This window comes from Ostrea edulis, chromosome 1, assembly GCF_947568905.1.
Source record: "Ostrea edulis chromosome 1, xbOstEdul1.1, whole genome shotgun sequence".
NCBI classification, from domain to species: Eukaryota; Metazoa; Mollusca; class Bivalvia; order Ostreida; family Ostreidae; genus Ostrea; species Ostrea edulis.
Window position 1 is genome coordinate 107,672,235 of NC_079164.1, and position 19,124 is coordinate 107,691,358.

The window sequence follows — 19,124 nt, forward strand, 5'->3', positions numbered from 1 at the left end:
TCCTACGAAATAGAATTCCTTTCCAAGATATAAAATTCGTTCCCAAGAAATAAGATATTCTCATTATTCATTTGTCAAAAGACTACTAAACTTGTAAAATTCAATTAGTTCAAAACATTTGATCATTAGTTCCAATAAAAAATCAAAATTGAAATTTTGTTTGCTTCATTAAAACCAACCTTTGAAGCATTATAAGATATATCATCTATATATCAATAAAATAATTCCACGCATGCAGTTTGTGATCATGTATTTCTCTGCACAGTAACCTATTCTATGCTATTTCTTTATTTTTAAATCCATTGATTTTTTTTCTCAGACAATACAGATGTTTTAGCTAAAGTTCACCTGGTGCAGCCCCATTAATTTGTGTATATGCATTAAAGAATCTTGAAATAATTTAAATTGATTTGATTGCATATGAAAGAAGGCAAGTATATATACAAATAATCTTCCATACAAACAGACTAATTGAACGAAAAGAGAGCCCCCGAGATGAAGACAATTTTAAACCAAAAATGTTTTATTACTTTATGTAAAGAAATGATTTTTATGCAGAATTTGTAAATGTTTTACGTTCTGTGGAGGTAATACGATATTTTGTCGAAAGGTATGGACCATTGCACCGAAATGATATCCGTTATTGTTGCAAAATTTTGCAAACAATAATATCAAAGTGCTTAGCTTTCTGTCTTTTAGTCCATTTGGAATATTTATTCGTGCTAAGACAACATGCAGACATACCGTACTTCCGGTAGGTAAGGTACTCCTTATGTGCTCGTTTTTGCATCAGAACAACCGATCCATGAATTATATGTCCGATTTCTTATGTGTATGAAAAGTGAAGATGACGAACAGTGATCAATTTCATAAATCCTATAAAGAATGAAAAAAATGAGAGGGCAAGTACGATCGACCCCTTAACACACCAGAGGTGGGATCATATGCCTAGGAGGAATAAGCATTCCTTGTAGACCGGTCACACCCGCTCTGAGCCACCTATCTTCATCAGGTAAATAAAGTAATCTGTAGTCAAAATCAGTATGCAAAGAGCGGCCTAACAATTGGTATGAAACACATCAGACAGCATTCGATCTACGATATAGGTATTTATAACGAATTTACCTGACGAATCATGCAAAGACCTTTCCTTTTCTTTGAAGTCAAATTATTATTTTTTTTCCTTCTATATCTATACGAAGATGTACTGGATTTCAGATGTGAAATGTCGACAACTGTATCTTCTCTTTTTAAACGACATTTTGATAATGGAAAAAAGCATTATGCCCTGATATGTATTATATTTGATATATAGGCATACTGACGTTTAATTACTTTTCTTTATTCGCCATAAATGTTACATTTACAGTATTCTAAAGTTACAGGATTAACTTGTTTTGTTGGTTCACTTTAGATAAAGTGCACAAAGATTTAGGAGATCAAGAACGACATTTCCAAGTTCCACCTCTTGGAATTGAATATAACGAGAACCAGAAAGACGCAGTGAAAAGGGCACTTACATCAAGTTTCTCATTGATTCAAGGACCACCAGGTAACATAATGGCAAATAATAAGTATTCTAGGAGAATTACTAATTACAGTACTATATATTGCAATTTCATAAAAGTGGTACTTTTAAAACTTGAGATCATATTTATTTGTTTTATGTCCCTTTTAAGAAAGTCGCTTATATTGAGAAGTCACCAGCTGTAGGTGAAAGGTCACGGATATAGACATGCGTATGGCGCTCTGGGTCGTTGCATTGAGGGTTTCTTATCATGTCCACACCTGTCGCAACACGAGACGTCATATCCGAAAGATCAGCGAATCTCACTTTAAAGTACTGAGCGTTTGGTAAAGGACCAGTCACTCTGTATACCTACATTGAATCCACGACCTCTCAGTCACGCGTCAAACACTGAGCCACCGCGATCTATATTTTTACTATAGCTGAATGGAAGTCATAAAATGTGAAATTTTGTACTTTTTGTGTATGATAAAGTTAGTTAACAGTATGGTCAACACAAATGAGATATATATCACGAACATTGTTCCTCAATGTCCCGAATTAAAACTGCAAATGCTGGAAATTATGGAAATGAGTTTGGAATTGTTGCATTTAAAAAGACAAGGGCCAAAAACTATTCCTATCGAAACCTCTTCTGTTTTTACATTGCCGACTGACCTGCTTGTTAGAGAAAGCTAAAGGCGAATACTTTCCACACAACTAGGTTTAGTTGATTTGTTAAATTTTCCATTCGTTTCGCAAATCTATTTGAAATTATGATTGATTGATTTTATATTGTTTAACATCCCACTCAAGACTTTTCCCCTTAAATGGAGACGTCACCATTGCCGGTGAAGGGCTGCAAAATTTAGGTCTTTACATGTACGGTCTTTGAGCAGGGGGAGGGGTTCTTAATATGTATTAATTCATAAATGACTGACGAACATTTGTCATTCAGTTTAAACCAATCGTCAGCATTCCGAGAGGATACACCTGTAAACATTATGATGCAGAAATAATTTTTTCTTGAAATGCATTCAAAGCAATTGACATACATGTAATCTATTAACATCAATGAAATACTTGAAATATTCTTTTTCAAATATTTTTAGAATACCCTTACCATCTCACCTCTTTCGTCGACAAAAACAATATAATATAGGCCGTTTCGAAAACTGTCATGACGTCACATTGACCCAATTCGTAGCTTCTGAGCCGTAGCAGAATAGATATAAAGATCTTGTTTTGTGTATGTTGGAGGGTATTTTCGTTAGTCTCGAAATGTTGTTCGAAATGTAAAAGCCTTGGCAAACACCTTGACTTTTACATTTCAAAATAACATTTCTCGAGATTATCCTGCAACATACACGAAAAAATGATCATTATTTCTTAAATAAACATTACATCATCAAAAGATTATCAGAACATTAATACATATGTCCGTATACATATGGAACAATATGTCAAACTAACAGATAAGCATCCAGATTTATGTCCGTTCACATCATGATCAGGAATATAAATGTATGAGGGTATAACGTAAATGAATGTTCTAAATGAAAAAAAATGCAGTAGATCAGGTGAGTTATGTGATCCATATGTCTCTTTATTACTGTTTTAGGTACCGGGAAAACATTCACTGGAGTGGCATTGATTAATTTGTTCTGCTCCATCAATCGCAAATACACTGAGATGAAGGGTGAAAGCAAACATTTTGTTGTATTTTGTGGTCCGTCCAATAAATCTGTCGATTTAGTCACAGGTAACATTTAGAAAATCTTAATATTACTATTGATAAATTTACCTGAGCTTTACATTACATAATTAGTTTTTTTTTCAGATTTATATCTTGCATCTTTCCTCTGTTTTAGTTTACCTAAAAGACAGAGTTCAAGAACCGGTGAAGATTCTTCGAATGTACGGTGGTGCTTTAGAATGTAAAGAATTTCCAATACCAGGAAAAGTCTTTTCAATGAAACAAACCGAGAGTGTACCGGATGAGACTCTCCGTGATATCAGTTTACATCATATCATCCGAAAACCCGGAAATGAATATGCCGAGAAAATCAGGGACTTTGACAGAAAGTTCAAAAACAAGAAAGACATTGATTACCGAGACATTAAGGAATACAAAAGATATATATCTAAAGCGGTAAAGGACGAAATACCTAAATATGACGTCATTTTATGTACCACTGCGGTGGCCACCAGTTCACGCCTCCTGAATGCTACAGCTAGATCAATCTATCAACTTGTAATAGATGAAGCTGGCATGTGTACAGAACCAGAGTGTTTAGCGACAATTGTAGCTACGCAAGCAAAACAGGTTGTGTTGATAGGTGATCATAAACAGCTCCAACCTGTTGTCCTATGTGAAGAAGCTGGAGATTTGGGACTTCAGACATCGTTGTTTGAACGCTATGCTGAATCAGAAAAATCCCAGAAAGTCCTCACTTTGTTAACAAACCAATATAGAATGGTAAATACTAGTCCCAAAAATGTAGAGTTTACAGAAGATTTGTACTTATCTTTTTCCAATTAAAAGACTGTTCAGGATATATTTGTATAATATGTAGCTAGAATCATAATGTGCAAATTGTTTTCATATTTTCAGCACCCAAGTCTTTGTCGTTTTCCATCCAACGCATTTTATAACCAGAAACTAATAACTAAAGCCTCACCAAAGTGGGAGACGCTGCAACCCCTTCAAATGTGGCGTGATCCTAAAAATCCCTTGGTCTTCTGTCATATAGAAGGTGAAGAGGAATACCTTGCAAACACGACTGAAGAGGGCAATGAAATGTCCAAATTCAACAAGGCAGAGATAGATCAAGTGGTAAATTAATTTGATACTAGAAAGACAATGTTATCAAAATGAGGTTAAACGTTAATTAAAGACTAAAGTGCATCGGTAAGATACTGTTGTAACACATTGTTTTCTGTAAATCAAACCATTATTTTGGGGGAAATTGCAAGCTTATTACACAATTATTAAGGAAAGCAATCCTTCGTTTAATCATTTTATACATCAACTGTCTCGCTAAGATTGTTTGGTGTATACATTATCGCTTTAACAAAATTAATACGTCACACTTGTGTTTAATAAAATGTGTTTGTTTAAGAAAGAATCCACGAAATTATTTATAGGAAAAGGTGTATCTCCATTTGGTAAAAAAGGAAGGTATACACCCTGAACATATAAACATTATGTCGCAATACAACGCCCAGTGCAGTAAAATCCGAGAAAGACTGAGGAAGCACCATGTTCAACACGTCAACACAGTTGTGGCTAGTCAAGGTGTGTAAAATCAGATTCAGAACCCTACTCTAACTTATGTTCCAACTCATGAAAACCCACATCTTACTTTCGTAATATAGCATTACATGTACATAGCAACCAATTCACATGTCAATTTCTCCTATGAGAATGTGACTTGTTTGACCTTCAAATATATTTCTTCTGGCTAAGTGAACTTAAAAGATGATGAACATCCCATTTCCAACTAATCACTCAGTCATGACAAAATTAACATTTCCAGATTGAATCTATGTGAAATCCATCAGAATACCCCGCTAAAAATTCAATTCTGATTCGTTTTTATTGTGTCGGTTTTGAATATACATTGTAGGTACGATATCAAATAAACAAACTATACAAAGCACTAAAATTGTCACTATTTCGCGACCACCTGTCCCTTCATCAGGATAAAAGAATATTTACATAGAAATGAAAACCGAATAAATAAATTAACAAACACCCCCCCCCCAAATGCAAACCAGCGGTAAAAGTAAACTACAAATTCTAAAGGAAAAAACACAGAACGTCTGCGTATGATTGATTTTTAAATCGAGGCAAGCTACTGACAAACAAGTTGATGTTAAAGAAGTCTCAGCAGTCTTGATTAAAGTAAGCATTTCGCAAATTATATCGTCGTTTGCCAGTACAAATTGTCATTGAGTCAAATGCTGCCTGCCGTGTTTCATACCTATTATTAGGCCGTTCTTTATAAACTGATTTTGAGTACGGATTACTCCGTTTACCTGATCAAGATATAGGGCATACAGCGAGTGTGACCGATCGACAGGGGATGTTTATTTCTCCTAGGCACTTGATACCACTTTTTGATATATCCAGGGGTCTGTGTTTGCCCAACTCTTAATTTTGTATTCCTTGTAGGAGTTATGAAATTGATCACTGTTCGTTATCTCCACCTTTTCATGAAACATGTTCAAACAGACTTTTTTGATGCTTCATGTAACTCGTTAATTTCAATATGTAAACGTTCTGTTTTGTAGTTTAGTATTAGTGCTAATTTGCATTTGTTTTTGGTTTTTCATTTTCTTTATTTAGTTTTCATTTCTATGTAAATATTGGTCATCTTCGAGTGGAAACTATAGTTCGTACCGGAAGTAATTTCTACACATGGTAACTACAGTAAACAATACGAACAATTCCAATATTGCAATATGGAACATTTTTTTTATTGTTTTTATCATTTTCAACAAATACATATACACCTTTTAATCACACTCTCATACAGATTAAAGAAAGCGATATAGACAATTACATGTATATCCTAGTACTTATTGTTAAAAAAAGAAGAAGAAGAAATGCTGTTATCATTAATTGAAAAGACATTTCCATTTTGATCATTTCTTTTTGTAAAATATTTGTTCTGTAAGTTTTTCTTCCAAAATGTAGTAATCATATAAACATTTCAAAACATCATCAAAAACAATATTGACATTCTTTCCTGAATATAGGAATATGTATTTGGAACATTTTTTATTCCTTCATGCCGCTTTTGATTTTTTGAATTTACTGATGATAAGCTATATTTTTGTTTTCTTTTTCAACTAACTCTGACATCTTCATACGATGTAGCTACATAAAGATATATACCTAGATACAGTGTACCTAAAGTTACCAATTACATTCAAGTTAAGTCGCTGACGAAGTGTCACAAGATTTGTTACCTCAAAGTGCACTACACAAGCAGACTCTCTCTCTCTCTCTCTCTCTCTCTCTCTCTCTCTCTCTCTCTCTCTCTCTCTCTCTCTCAAATTTCCATCATCCTCAAAAGCACGTTTTTGACTTGTCTAGACGATCGAGCAGTTAAGCGAGCTGGTTACACACTGTTAGGAGATTTGGTTCCATGAGTCATGAGTTCGACCCCGGATACGGCGGAAGCGGGTATTAATACATAGTGAATTTCCCTGTGCTTGATCTTAAATATGGCAGTTATGGGTATTTAAGAGTCCATTGCAATCTCTCTGCATTTTCTACCTACATGTATATATGGCACTATGCTACCATCGTACCATTGTCATCGTACCATCTCTCTCTCCTAAGTTTGTGTACTTAAGCGTGCGCGAACGACTGAATGTGCATGCGTTCATTCGAGGAAGCTGCATGCGGACGGCCGGGGTTCGAATTCCGGCCGCGACAGACCTAAGCCAAACGCTCGGCATCAGGTGCGAATGTCATGGGTCCTCGGAGACGACCTTAAAACGGATATCCCGTGTCATAGCATAGGCCTAAATTCGAAGCTCTTTACGGGTCTTGGTGACGTATACATATGAATGAAAAACTCTCGAGAGGGACGTTAAACAAGATACAATCAATCAGTCAATCATTAGAGGAAGTGTGATTTAAGAAATGGTTTAAAAGTTTCAATACATTTCTAATATGGATCTGTGCACGTTTTAGTGACTTTTTGTATGATGATGATTATGATATACTATTCCATATTGAATAGGTGGAGAATGGGATTATGTGGTGTTTAGCCTTGTGAGATCCCTGCCAGAGTACAGAATCGAACCTCATCCCACAAAAGGCTGGTGTAAAGAAAATCTGGGTTTCATCACAGATGACCACCAGATAAACGTGGCACTTACTAGAGCAAGAAAAGGACTTGTCATTATTGGTAAGGGTACAGAAGAGATAATAAATGCATGTGTGCAGGTAGGTAGGTAACTAGATAGGTAAATAAGTATGTAAGCATGTTTGGAATTGTTTCAAATTTACATCGTTTTCTGACGAATCATTAAGTTTTCAATCAAACTTTGCACAAAGCATTCTTGGGTAATGGGAGTTCAAGTTTCTTTAAATAAAGGTCCATCTCTCCTTTCATAAGATTCGTCTGAAAACTTATCATGACTCGAGACCGTGGTTTTTCATGTATCATCCGAAAGATCCACAACTTTCACTTGTGATGCCGAGCGCTTGGTGAAGGAATATGGCTACCTGTTTTAACATCTCGGCTTTCGGCTGTCTTTGAGAAATAATATTCTTTTATATTAAAAACAGGCAACAAAATGCTCTATTAGTTTTTGATAATAAATTGCCATTACATTACCAAGAAAAGAAATATTACAGCATTTATCACATACTTATCTAATTTGTTCTATAAAGTAAAGGGAAAAGCAACAGAAAAATAACATTATTTCTATATTGTTCTAGAAAAAATATTATCATGGATTATTAAATATGCATATTTTGACAATGGCATAGAACACATTATAGCTAATATATCTTGACATGTTTAGAATGTGCACATACTTGCTTTTTAAATAGGGAACAAAAGGCTAATGATGTGCAGCGGAAGACTCAAGGCAATGTTAGATGAGTATGCACGACATGGATGCATAGAAGATGCTGAAAATTTTCCTCCAATCAAAAAAAGGAAAAAAGATCAGCGACGATTTTGAATTCCGTAAATTACCATGACATAACCAACCATAAATACTTACTGACGTATGGAAGGAAAAAAAAAACAACCAAGGAACTAAATAGTCATACATGTAATTTCAATAGATGAGATAAAGGTTAATATTGCATGACGTATCTTCCAAGGTTCGGCTGGTCAAAAGGTGGTTAAAAATTAACAGAGTGTTATCCCAGTGCTATTCTATGTGTTAAAGTTAATGATGTTTTGATATTTTATCGATCAGCATGTTTACAAAGTGGATGTTGCTATAAAAAAAATAACAGAGTAATGATGTCAGTTACGTACTATATTTAAATTGGCAGAGCTAAAGGCCAACTATAAATGATAAGGGAAGATTGTTATTACTTTCCAGTGTTTAGAGAATTGAATATTCCACAACTAATAGTGAACAACTATGCTGAAAACTCTTATATTGCATAAAATTGTTCAATACGTCCATGTTATGAATATTTTGCCTATACTTGTATATCTTTAATAATAAACAATATATCTTTTGATTTATGAAATGTTTGTAAATAAATGATTTTAACTTCTCCATCGCCAACTTCCAATATTTATGTAACAATATTCCATTATCATCTGAATATGGTGTTTAGGTCTCTCAACAGATTCGATATGCAAGAGCTTGTTCTGCGTATTATCAATTTTTAAATAGAGACATACTAGTGACAAATAAGTTAATGTTACAGGAGTTTCAACAGTCTCAGTTAAAAACAGCATTTCGTAACTTATGTGACCGTTATACTGATTTAATTATCGATACTACCTATCATTGTGTCAAATATTGTCTGGCATGTTACATGCCATATTGTTAGCCCGTTCTTTACATAGAGATTTTGACTATGGATTACTCTATTTTCTTGATTAAGATATAAGGTTCACGGTGGGTGTGACCAGTCAACGGGAGATACCTACAACTCCTAGCCATCTTATCCAACCTCTAGTGTTCCATGTGGCTGTGTTTGCCCTACTTTTAATGTTGTATTCTTTATATACACTAAGGAGACATTATTTGTCGAAATGCGCATCTAGTACATCAAAATTGGTACCGTAAAAGTTTTACATTATAGGAGTTATGAGATTGATCCCAGTTCGTTATCTTTACCTTTTTTATGAACGAAAGACTTCATAATTTGTTTGTTGTCTGTCTGCGTTGTAGTCGTTGCCGGCGATGTAAACTTTTTATGCCCCATCAAAGAAAAGGGGTATATTACTTTGCACCTGTCGGTCGGCATGTTGGTCAGTATGTCGGTTGATAGACCATATGTCCGCTCAATATCTTGAGAACCATTCACTTCATCGTAATGATATTTCATATGTGGGTTGGTTACGAGTAGAAGAGGAACCCTATTGATTTTCAAGTCAATTGACAATGGTCAATCTACTCTGGATATAGGAAGATGCTGTCCGCTCAATATCATGAAAAACAGACATCAAACATGGTACATTGATACATTGTGAGGAATAAATGACAACTATGTATTTTGAGGTTACATGATCCAAGGTCAAGGGTTAAACTGGACATAGGAATATAGTGACCACTTAATGTTTAGAGAATCCTTTGCTTGACAGACATCAGACTTGCTACACTGGTATATCTTTAGGAGTAGATGGTCCTATTAATTGAGAAGTCACATGGGAAAAGGTCAAGAGTCAAACTGGGCATAACAAAATACTGTCTGCACAATATCTTGAGAACCCTTTGCTTGACGGACATCAAACTTGGTACACCGATACATTTTCAGATGTAGATGACCCTATTAATTTTGAGGTCATATGGTCAAAGGTCAAACTGGACAAAGGAAGATACTGTCCACTCAATATCTTGAGAACTTTTTGCTCTACATACATCAAACTTGGTACACTGGTACATCATAAGGAGTAAAAGACACCTATGAATTTTGAGGTCACATGGCCAAAGGTTAAGGGTCAAACTGGGCATAGTAAAGTACTGTCTGCACAATATCTTAAGAACCCATTGTTCATGAAAATTGGTACATCTTTAGGAGTAAATGATTCCTAATGATTTTGAATGTACATGGTCAAGGTCAAAAGTCAAGGTCTAAGGTAGCTCATTACGCTAAAATAATATTTGATGGCTCGTTAAAACATCTCTTATGAATTATGATTTCACCATTGAAAGAGTGAAACAAGCTCTCAATTATTTTATATGATTTTTTTTGTGATTTTTCCCGGAATGATGAAAAAGGTGTTTTGTTTGCAAATAAGATATTCTTGAGTCCAAATTTCGCTGTGATTTGATGCATAATATGAATGTCTAAGGAAATATGAATAAACGACTCAGGTAGACGTTCTATTTTTTAAATAAAAAAATATCTATGGAAATTGAAAACTTTATTTGCTAATATCTATTATATCTACGGATAAAATCTTCAAATAGCATGTCAATTAGAAAAAAAAGATATATCAGAGAAATGTATTTTAAAAAGAAATTGAAATAAAATTGTCAAAATTCAGAAATATTACGATTTTTGTAATTTGAACCAAACCCTATCGAAATTATAAAAAAGTAGTCGTAGAGAACATTATAATCGGAAAACCACATTCCCTTGATGTAAAATGGTTTACAAATTGAACTACTTTATAAGGGAAACTAATTTCTTGATGAACAGCGCATACAATTAGCAACAATATGATCATTTTAGTAATTTCTATCAATTTTGTCTTTTGTTTGAATATAATGATTATCTCTAAAAGTTTGTCATTTCGTTTCAATTTCTTTTTAAAATATATTTCTTTTCTAACTGACATAAATGTAATATTGCTGTAGATGCATCCTTAAGTTCTGTGGATTTGAATTTGGCTTAAAAGTGGTGACCATGGAGTCATTTCTTTCCTGGGAATAAAGAGAGTGAAAAATCTGACGAAGAACAGCAGGGTCAGTGTGACTCGGATGAACATATGGCGTATGGACCTAATGTTCATATTTAAACACAACAGATGTATACAAAATTTTCATCTTTAAAATCATAGTGTATATATTTCCAGCAATTCTATGAAAGTTGATGAATACTTCATTATTTTCCCTCCGACTAAAATATCTCTTTTTCATTGGTTTAACTGTGCCATGTGTCATGTGACTGCCTTCTATATCACTGTGTCCGGCCGGTAATAGTCGACAATATGGCGGAATCATAACCGAATCAACCGTGTTTCTATTGTTTATTTTATTTTATATACCTATATACTCCGTCAGCGAAAAATCCATTTGTTGTGTCTGCTTCAAACGTGATTGAAGCGATCCGTCCGGATCGATCGAGACAAAACATTCACAGTGAACAAAGGTGCTGCGAAGATTTTTAAAGCTGAACACAACTTGCCTTGGCATAAACAGAACTTCTTTCAACAGATCGTTGAAGAGTATTCTGGTACTGACAGTAACATATAATAACATGTTTCAAGGCTGTAATGGGGAGGTTCACCGGCCTTTTTATACCGGACACCGAGACTTGCACCTTGGCATTCATACCACTTAATCATTGAAATTTCAGTTTTGACAACTGTTTGTAGACACAAATACTGGGGAGATGTCAACAGAATTAAACACATGTAATGTTGAATTCAGTATTGTTCATATGTTATTTTTTGTCAAACACGGACCCCTGGATACACCAGGGGTGGGATGAGGTGCCTAGGAGGAGTAAGCATCCCCTGTTACCGTATAAGTTTTACATTATAGGAGTTATGAGATTGATCACTGTTCGTTATCTTCACCTTGCATAACATTAGTATTGAACACGGGTTGTAAACGTTTACTCCAGACTTTAGCGAGAGCATCAAGTGTTCAACATGGCGGAGAAGGAAGAGAAATATTGAGTTTGACATGTGAAATTATTACGTTTTAGGAATATAAGGGAAAATTACCATGAAAAAAAGATACATAAAACTGAAGTTTTATCAACTGATGTTTTGTTTTTGATAATTGATATGAATATTTGAAAGTATTATTAGATGTATATTTTGCTATCAATATATTGTAGATTTTTGGGATGAATTATATAATGTCTACATTAGTTTAATTTAGTACTGTATGTTCATACAACATTCATGTAATTGGAATTAAATACTGTTCGGTATCAAAATGAACTACAACATATAGATAAATTGTCATTGGTATGATTTTCATATCAAACGCCATTTTTCAAAAACAACACTAGAGCATCAGTTGTTTTATTCACATTCAAGAAGTTTAGCCTCTGCGCATGTACAGGCGTCATTCTAGAGTTACCAAGTCTTCCCAATCAAACGTGCCCCAGGGTCCATGTTTGCCCAACACTTTGATTGGTATTCCTTATAGGAGTTATGAGATTGCGTTCGTTATCGTCACATTTCTACGTGTACTTGTAAGAAAACATGCCATCTGATAAAAGAATGCTTAATATTAAGAGAAAAAAAACCTCGACAAACCACAGCTATATGCTTATACAGCATTTAGAAATGACACGAAAGCCTTTGTTTCGTTTTGTTCTGACACTCCTGATGCTTAGGGTTAAAAGTCCAGTTCTGTTAATTCTATGGAGGATTATATGCCCTTTTTGTCTCGGAGATTTTGTTTCACTCAGTGGCTCTAGTGAATTTAAACCTGTTCAGATTTTGAAAAATACTGGTACTGTACAGTCTTTGTCGTTAGAGAATAGTTTGCCGTTGTTTGAATAGAATTCTCCTAGTGGGTCACTTCTAATACGGGGTGTTGAGCTAAGCGTCATTGATGTTTCCTTACATAGAATTGATCTGAAATCAGATTTAATTACTGAACCAGTTATCGTAGGTGTTCGACCTTCTCTTCCTATTCAAAGCGTTTCATTGTTCCTAGACAAAGTCACACCAGATCCCATAGTTTGTGAGAAAATCACTTCCAATGTCGCGTCCGATGAAGACGACAATTTCTATCTAGTTTGTTCTGTTACCAGATCGGTGAGTAGAAGGCTGACCATGTTCAACTCCTTCACACGGCTTGTTCATCTCATGAAATTGAAATCGGGGACACTTTCGTTTGACCTTGATGGCAATTAAAATGAAAACAGACAACCATATAACAGCGATTCTCTACTGAAAACCAGTGACGATGATTATCCCAATACGCAGATCAAGGCAAGGACACCATCTGTAAAAAGAAATTACTGTCCAAGCAAAATTAAGGACCTCGGTATTGTCCAACTGAGCAAGAGTGCACTTCCACAAGAGTAGCCCGCTAAATTCCTATAGACAAACGTTTAATGTTGAATTCAATGCCAGATGTAAGACTAACTTTAAACATCGTGAAATAGAATATCACAGATGGCACGTTGAATACTAGAAGGTTGAAAAGCAAAGATGGGTGGGAGATAGTAAGTACGTTATATACATAATAATATAGTTCGTCAATACAACCCATCATTGGGTCAAATGCTGTCTGACGTATTTCATACCCATCGTTCGGCCGTTCTTAACACATTGATTTTGACTACGGATAACTCCGTTTAGGATCAGGATGTAGGGCTCACGGAGGGCGTGACCGGTCGACATGGGATGCTTACTCCTCCTCCTAGGCACCTGATCCAACCTCTGGTGTGTCCAGGGGTCCGTGTTTGCCCATCTATCTATTTTGCATTGCTTTTAGGAGTTATGATATTGATCACTGTTCGTTATCTTCACCTTTCATACAAGTAGATAGCTGATATGTTCTTCTATGGTATAGATTTTTATGGTCACCGGTTCCTTGGGACCAAAGGAGTGAAGCAAACATTTAAAACATGATGAAATATTTGCATGTAACGATGTTCATGTAGGGGCATTTGACAACTATGCAAACTCTTTATGCCTGATCCGTTTATGTTGAGTTGTGTTTTCTGACGTAATATCTAATAAATGACAATTTCATCTCAGAGAGTGTTCAATTTTTGTTATCATCTAATTCAGCAAAAACTAGCATGAATGAGCTTGCAGGCATTTTGGAGACATGAATTTCTAGTGTGCATATCGTAGGTGCAAAATGACCACAGGGATATATCAAGAGTTGTGCAAAAATAGTGGTTTAAAATTTATTTCCCAATGTTGTTGAAAATTCTTCGAAAACTACGACTTTACAATGTTGGAAAATAAACTTTTAGCATCCGTGAAAGTGAAGTATTGGCATGAATGAATGATCATGATCCCCTAGGCCCTAGTGAAGAATTTGTGTTTAAAATGTATGGCCCATGAACCTTCATTTCTTATTTAAATGTTTTGTAGTCCATAGATAAAAGTAAGAAATACGAATTGTAAACCAGTATCATCAAATAGTTTCGTATTCTTGTTCTATATAGACACATGCGCAGAAAAGGTGTTTGAAATCCATGAAGGTTAAATCGCGTTTACAGTGGGTTTATTATATTACACCGACTCTTTACATCACTATTAAACTAGGGCACAGTCATAAAATAATATAGGAGTTAACTTGAAAGAAATGGTGATGGGATTACATATGTTCATCATAATCATTTTAAGGAATTCATCAACCTACAGAACTTTCCATGGTTCACTGGAGTCGCAGACAGAATCGATAAAATAAAATAGAATAAGATAAAATAACGCCCGCTTTAAATACAGGTAAATTTAATGTTTTATGGTGATTCAGATCAATATTTCTACCATGTTACTGAGAGTGCAATGAAGAAACATGAGAAATATTTAGAAAATTCTGAAAATTCTTGAATTCGGTGTTTAAAAGACAAGTATGATTTTTAAAAATAAATGGGTTTTTTGTATTTAGACCATATTCCATTTCCTTTTGCATATCAAAAGACTTGTCAATTCCCTGACAACCTTATCATACAATGAAATTTTGTTTTGAATTTATTCATTTCATATTTCAATGCTGTAAAGGCTTTATATGCTAAGTTCAACTTTTTGAAGTTTGAAGTCTGCCCTTTATGACAACCCTCAAAATCTCCATTTGTTTATTTTCTGTTTGTGTTGTCAAGGTGTGACGTGCATGTCAATATTAGATATCAGTAGTGTTATTGATAATTCCAAGAGTACCGTGCAGGTAAATTTGGCAACATTCCATGGAATTTGTCTCCGATTACATATCCCAGTGTCCTTTTTGCATAGTAGATAAAGGAACGAGGTTTGCTATTCTGCACTTCACTTGGAAAAGTTCTATCTCTGTAACTGTATTTGTAACTACGAGTTTCAAGTATTTTTATTCACTCAAACCAACAATACGTGGTACATGAGGTCAAGGACATGTGATACATTCTAATGGGGAAAGAGATACAGGGAAGAGAGACACAAACATAATCATGTTCACACAAGGAAATAAAAGAAGGAAGCGAGAGAGAAAAAAATTAGATTATATGTATGAGTTATGGAGGGCAGACTAAATCGTATATTATTGTTATAAACAAACATAGGTTTCTCAATTTTTTAACACTTGTAGTTGACATTATTTCAGAAAATTTAACCACATTTGGATTTGTACAATGTAAAATAAATTTCTTATAGCACACATTGATTTGCATTCTAAAATAAAATGAAACTCGTCAGCAATTTGACCTGAATTACAAAGTTTACAAAATCTTTGATTCTTCGTTACTAGCTTGAAAATACGGATGTATATTTAATTGCTGTTATAAAATTTAGAAATTCATTTCAAAATTAAGGATTATCTCCCTCATGCATAGCTCTTATCCTTGGACGAATTTGGCTCCACTTGTTTGGCACGCTGTTTTTGGCTATATTTAGATCTAAACCTTCATTGTTATTTCGGATTTCAAACATTTCGGTTGAGCATCACTCGAGAGACATATTTGTCGAAATGCGTATCTGGTGCATCAAAATTGGTACCGTATAAGTTTTACATTCAAAGGGAAATTTGCCCACCTGTCTGTCTCTACTGAGAGTCGATGATTCGAGGTTCTGAATTTGATAAGTATTTTTCTTAGTTTAATAGGTAAATTTTCAAGGTATTTTTCACGACCAAAGTGGAACTTAAAAATTCTATAAATTTGACCTTTTGATGAATTATTAATATCACTTTCCTATTTTTGAATGAATTGAAATTTTAAAGACTTGACAATTAGTAGTAAAGAATAACAATTTTATGTTTGACAATAAACACTTACAAATAAAAGCAACTGCCATGGGAACTAAAGTCTTCCCAACATACGCCGCCCTTTCATTAGGATTTCTAGAAGAAAAGTATTTGAAAAAACCTCAGAAAGGTTTTGCTCAATAAATAAAATTTCATTAGACGCGATATCTAGACGATTATTTTATTTTTTGGGCGAAGTCCCACGAAGAATTAAAAGATTTCATGAAGCGTTTAACACTTTATATCTTTCTATTAAATCTATGGTGGAAACAATCAACACAGAATTACCATTTCAAATATCTATTTAATAAAAGAAGATAAGAATATCATAATAGACTTGTACTACCAAAAATACCCGGATTCCCAACAATACGTTATATCCCTCACATGTAAAATGCAACACACCTTATAACATGACAAGGCGTGTCTATACAATCGTTGTAAATGAAACCAGAAAAAACCACTGCCTACATGAAGTAACATTATTTTACTTGAATAGAAATATTCAACAAATTCAGTAGACTCCGCTATAGAAAACGTCAAATTCATAACAATTGCAAAATTCCAGAAGATTTGGGAATTCATGATGGGATTAAAGAACAAATTTCGAATCCGCTCGTCGTTATTCGCGATTCCTGTAATATTAATATTCATAATCAAGTGAAACAGTGTTTCCCGATTTCACAATGAATATATTAAATGGTATCATTGACCCAAAGAAACGTCGTCTACAATTGAAGCCAGCCTCCAATCCATAAGGAAACTACTAACAAAAGCTAGATTTTCATCATATGAAGAAATAACCAGTTTCCAGATGTATGGATCCCCTCTGTGGCACTTTTTCATATTTAGAAACAGGGGAGACTTTTACTTTCAAATGTGGCTAAACGTTCACTGTACATGCTTATATATTCTGCAAATCCAGAAACTTGATACTAGATTATTGCATGAATTGTACTTCCTGTGGAAAAAAACTATATAGGACAGACCGGAACCAAACTAATCGATCGCGTGAGAGTCCACCAACAACAAATACGCAGACTGCAGTGAACATTTTGATTTATGCGTTAATGGAAACGTTTTGATATTTCCATTTTTTAAAGTTTTAGAAAATAATGAACAATGACAGAGAACCAAAGGGAACTATTTTGTGAAGTTATTCAAACCTAAATTAAATGTAAACTTTCCACCACTTTTAGCAGCAAACTACCTGTCATTTGTATCAATATTTTTTTAAAGAATTGTATATGCAAGGTGAAGATAACGAACAGTGATCAATCTCATAACTCCTACAAGCAATACAAAATAGATAGTTGGGCAAACACGGACCCCTGGACACACCAGAGGTGGGATCAGGTGCCTAGGAGGAGTAAGCATCCCCTGTTGACCGGTCACACCCGCCGTGAGCTCCATATCCTGATCAGGTAAACGGAGTAATCCGCAGTCAAAATCAGTGTGCCAAGAACGGCTTAACAATCGGTATGAAACACGTCAGACAGCGAGGTTGTATTGACGAACTAGACCGTTATAACGACCATAGAATTTGCGAAATGCTGACTTCAATCGAGACTGTTGAAATCCCTGTACCATCAACTTGTTTGTCAGTAGCTTACCTCGATTTAAAAACTGACTATACGCAGAACAAGCTCTTGCATATCGAATCAGTTGAGATATATAAACACCATATGCAGGTGATAATGGAATATTGCTACATAAATGTGGGAAGTTGACGATGGAGAAGCTGAAATCATCCCGTTTGTCATACAGTTGAGTTGTTAGTTTGCCGTTAATGTCTACTTTCAATAAAATATCTAAGTATGAAGCAGAAGTGGACGACTCTGTGGTGTCCTTTATTTCGAGCTCACAGGGATATATCAAATCGACATATGAATGAAAGCTATCATTGTTAATAGACAAAACGTCATCGATATATCTAAAAGTCGAATTGAAGGTCACAGCGAGAGATTTTTTCTTCTCACGTAGAAGTTTTTGAATAAATTCTGCTTCATATGAATATAAAAACAGGTCAGCTAACAAAGGAGCACAATTCGTGCCCATGGGAATTCCAACAGACTGTTGGAAGACTTGATCACCAAAGACCACGAAGATATTGTCAATGAGGAACTCGAGCATATTTTTTATTTCAACTTCAGAGTACTTGTGCGTGGAATCAGAGTGGTGTTTAACAAAGTAAGTTTTTGAATGACTGATCACTAGATATGAATATTTCCGTTTTCCGTTTTTGTTGAAGAACACTTCTATTGCCAGATTGAAAATAAAAGATTCTATGTTTACCAATTGACGTCATACCCTATTTTTGTCTTCTGGAATTTTATGAAGGTCAATGAAAGGTGAAGATAACGAACAGTGATCAATCTCATCAATACCATAAGCAATAAAAAATAGATAGTTGGGCAAACTCGGACCCCTAGACACACCAGAGGTGGGATCAGGTGCCTAGGAGGAGTAAGCATCCCCTGTTGACTGGTCACACCCGCCGTGAACCCTATATCCTGATCAGGTGAACGGAGTAATCCAAAGTCAAAATCAGTGTGCCACGAACGGTCTAACAATCGGTATGAAACACGTCAGACAGCATTTGACCCAATGCGAGGTTGTATTGACGAACTAGATCGTTATAACGACCATAGAATTTGCGAAATGCTGAATTCAATCGAGACTGTTGAAATCCCTGTACTATCAACTTGTTTGTCAGTAGCTTACCTCGATTTAAAAACTGACTATACCCAGAACAAGCTCTTGCATATCGAATCAGTTGAGATATATAAACACCATATGCAGGTGATAATGG

General features: G+C 34.9%; 2 protein-coding genes across 4 annotated transcripts in view; both read left to right on the top strand.

The window, feature by feature from the left end:
* LOC125666997 (helicase with zinc finger domain 2-like) overlaps nt 1–8,775 on the top strand; it is a 46,479-nt gene extending 37,704 nt beyond the window's left edge. For all 3 annotated transcript variants that reach the window (XM_048900283.2, XM_056153217.1, XM_048900291.2), the window contains exons 18-24: nt 1,415–1,552; nt 3,129–3,269; nt 3,379–3,986; nt 4,122–4,343; nt 4,655–4,805; nt 7,267–7,434; nt 8,085–8,775. In XM_048900283.2, coding sequence (XP_048756240.2) covers nt 1,415–1,552; nt 3,129–3,269; nt 3,379–3,986; nt 4,122–4,343; nt 4,655–4,805; nt 7,267–7,434; nt 8,085–8,218 — 1,562 coding nt within the window. In that variant the 3' untranslated portion in view covers nt 8,219–8,775. The remainder of the gene's footprint in view (nt 1–1,414; nt 1,553–3,128; nt 3,270–3,378; nt 3,987–4,121; nt 4,344–4,654; nt 4,806–7,266; nt 7,435–8,084) is intronic.
* The window catches only part of LOC125666820 (receptor-interacting serine/threonine-protein kinase 1-like), a 542,042-nt gene that overhangs the window by 303,307 nt on the left and 219,611 nt on the right, over nt 1–19,124 (top strand). The gene's annotated exons all lie outside the window — the stretch shown is intronic.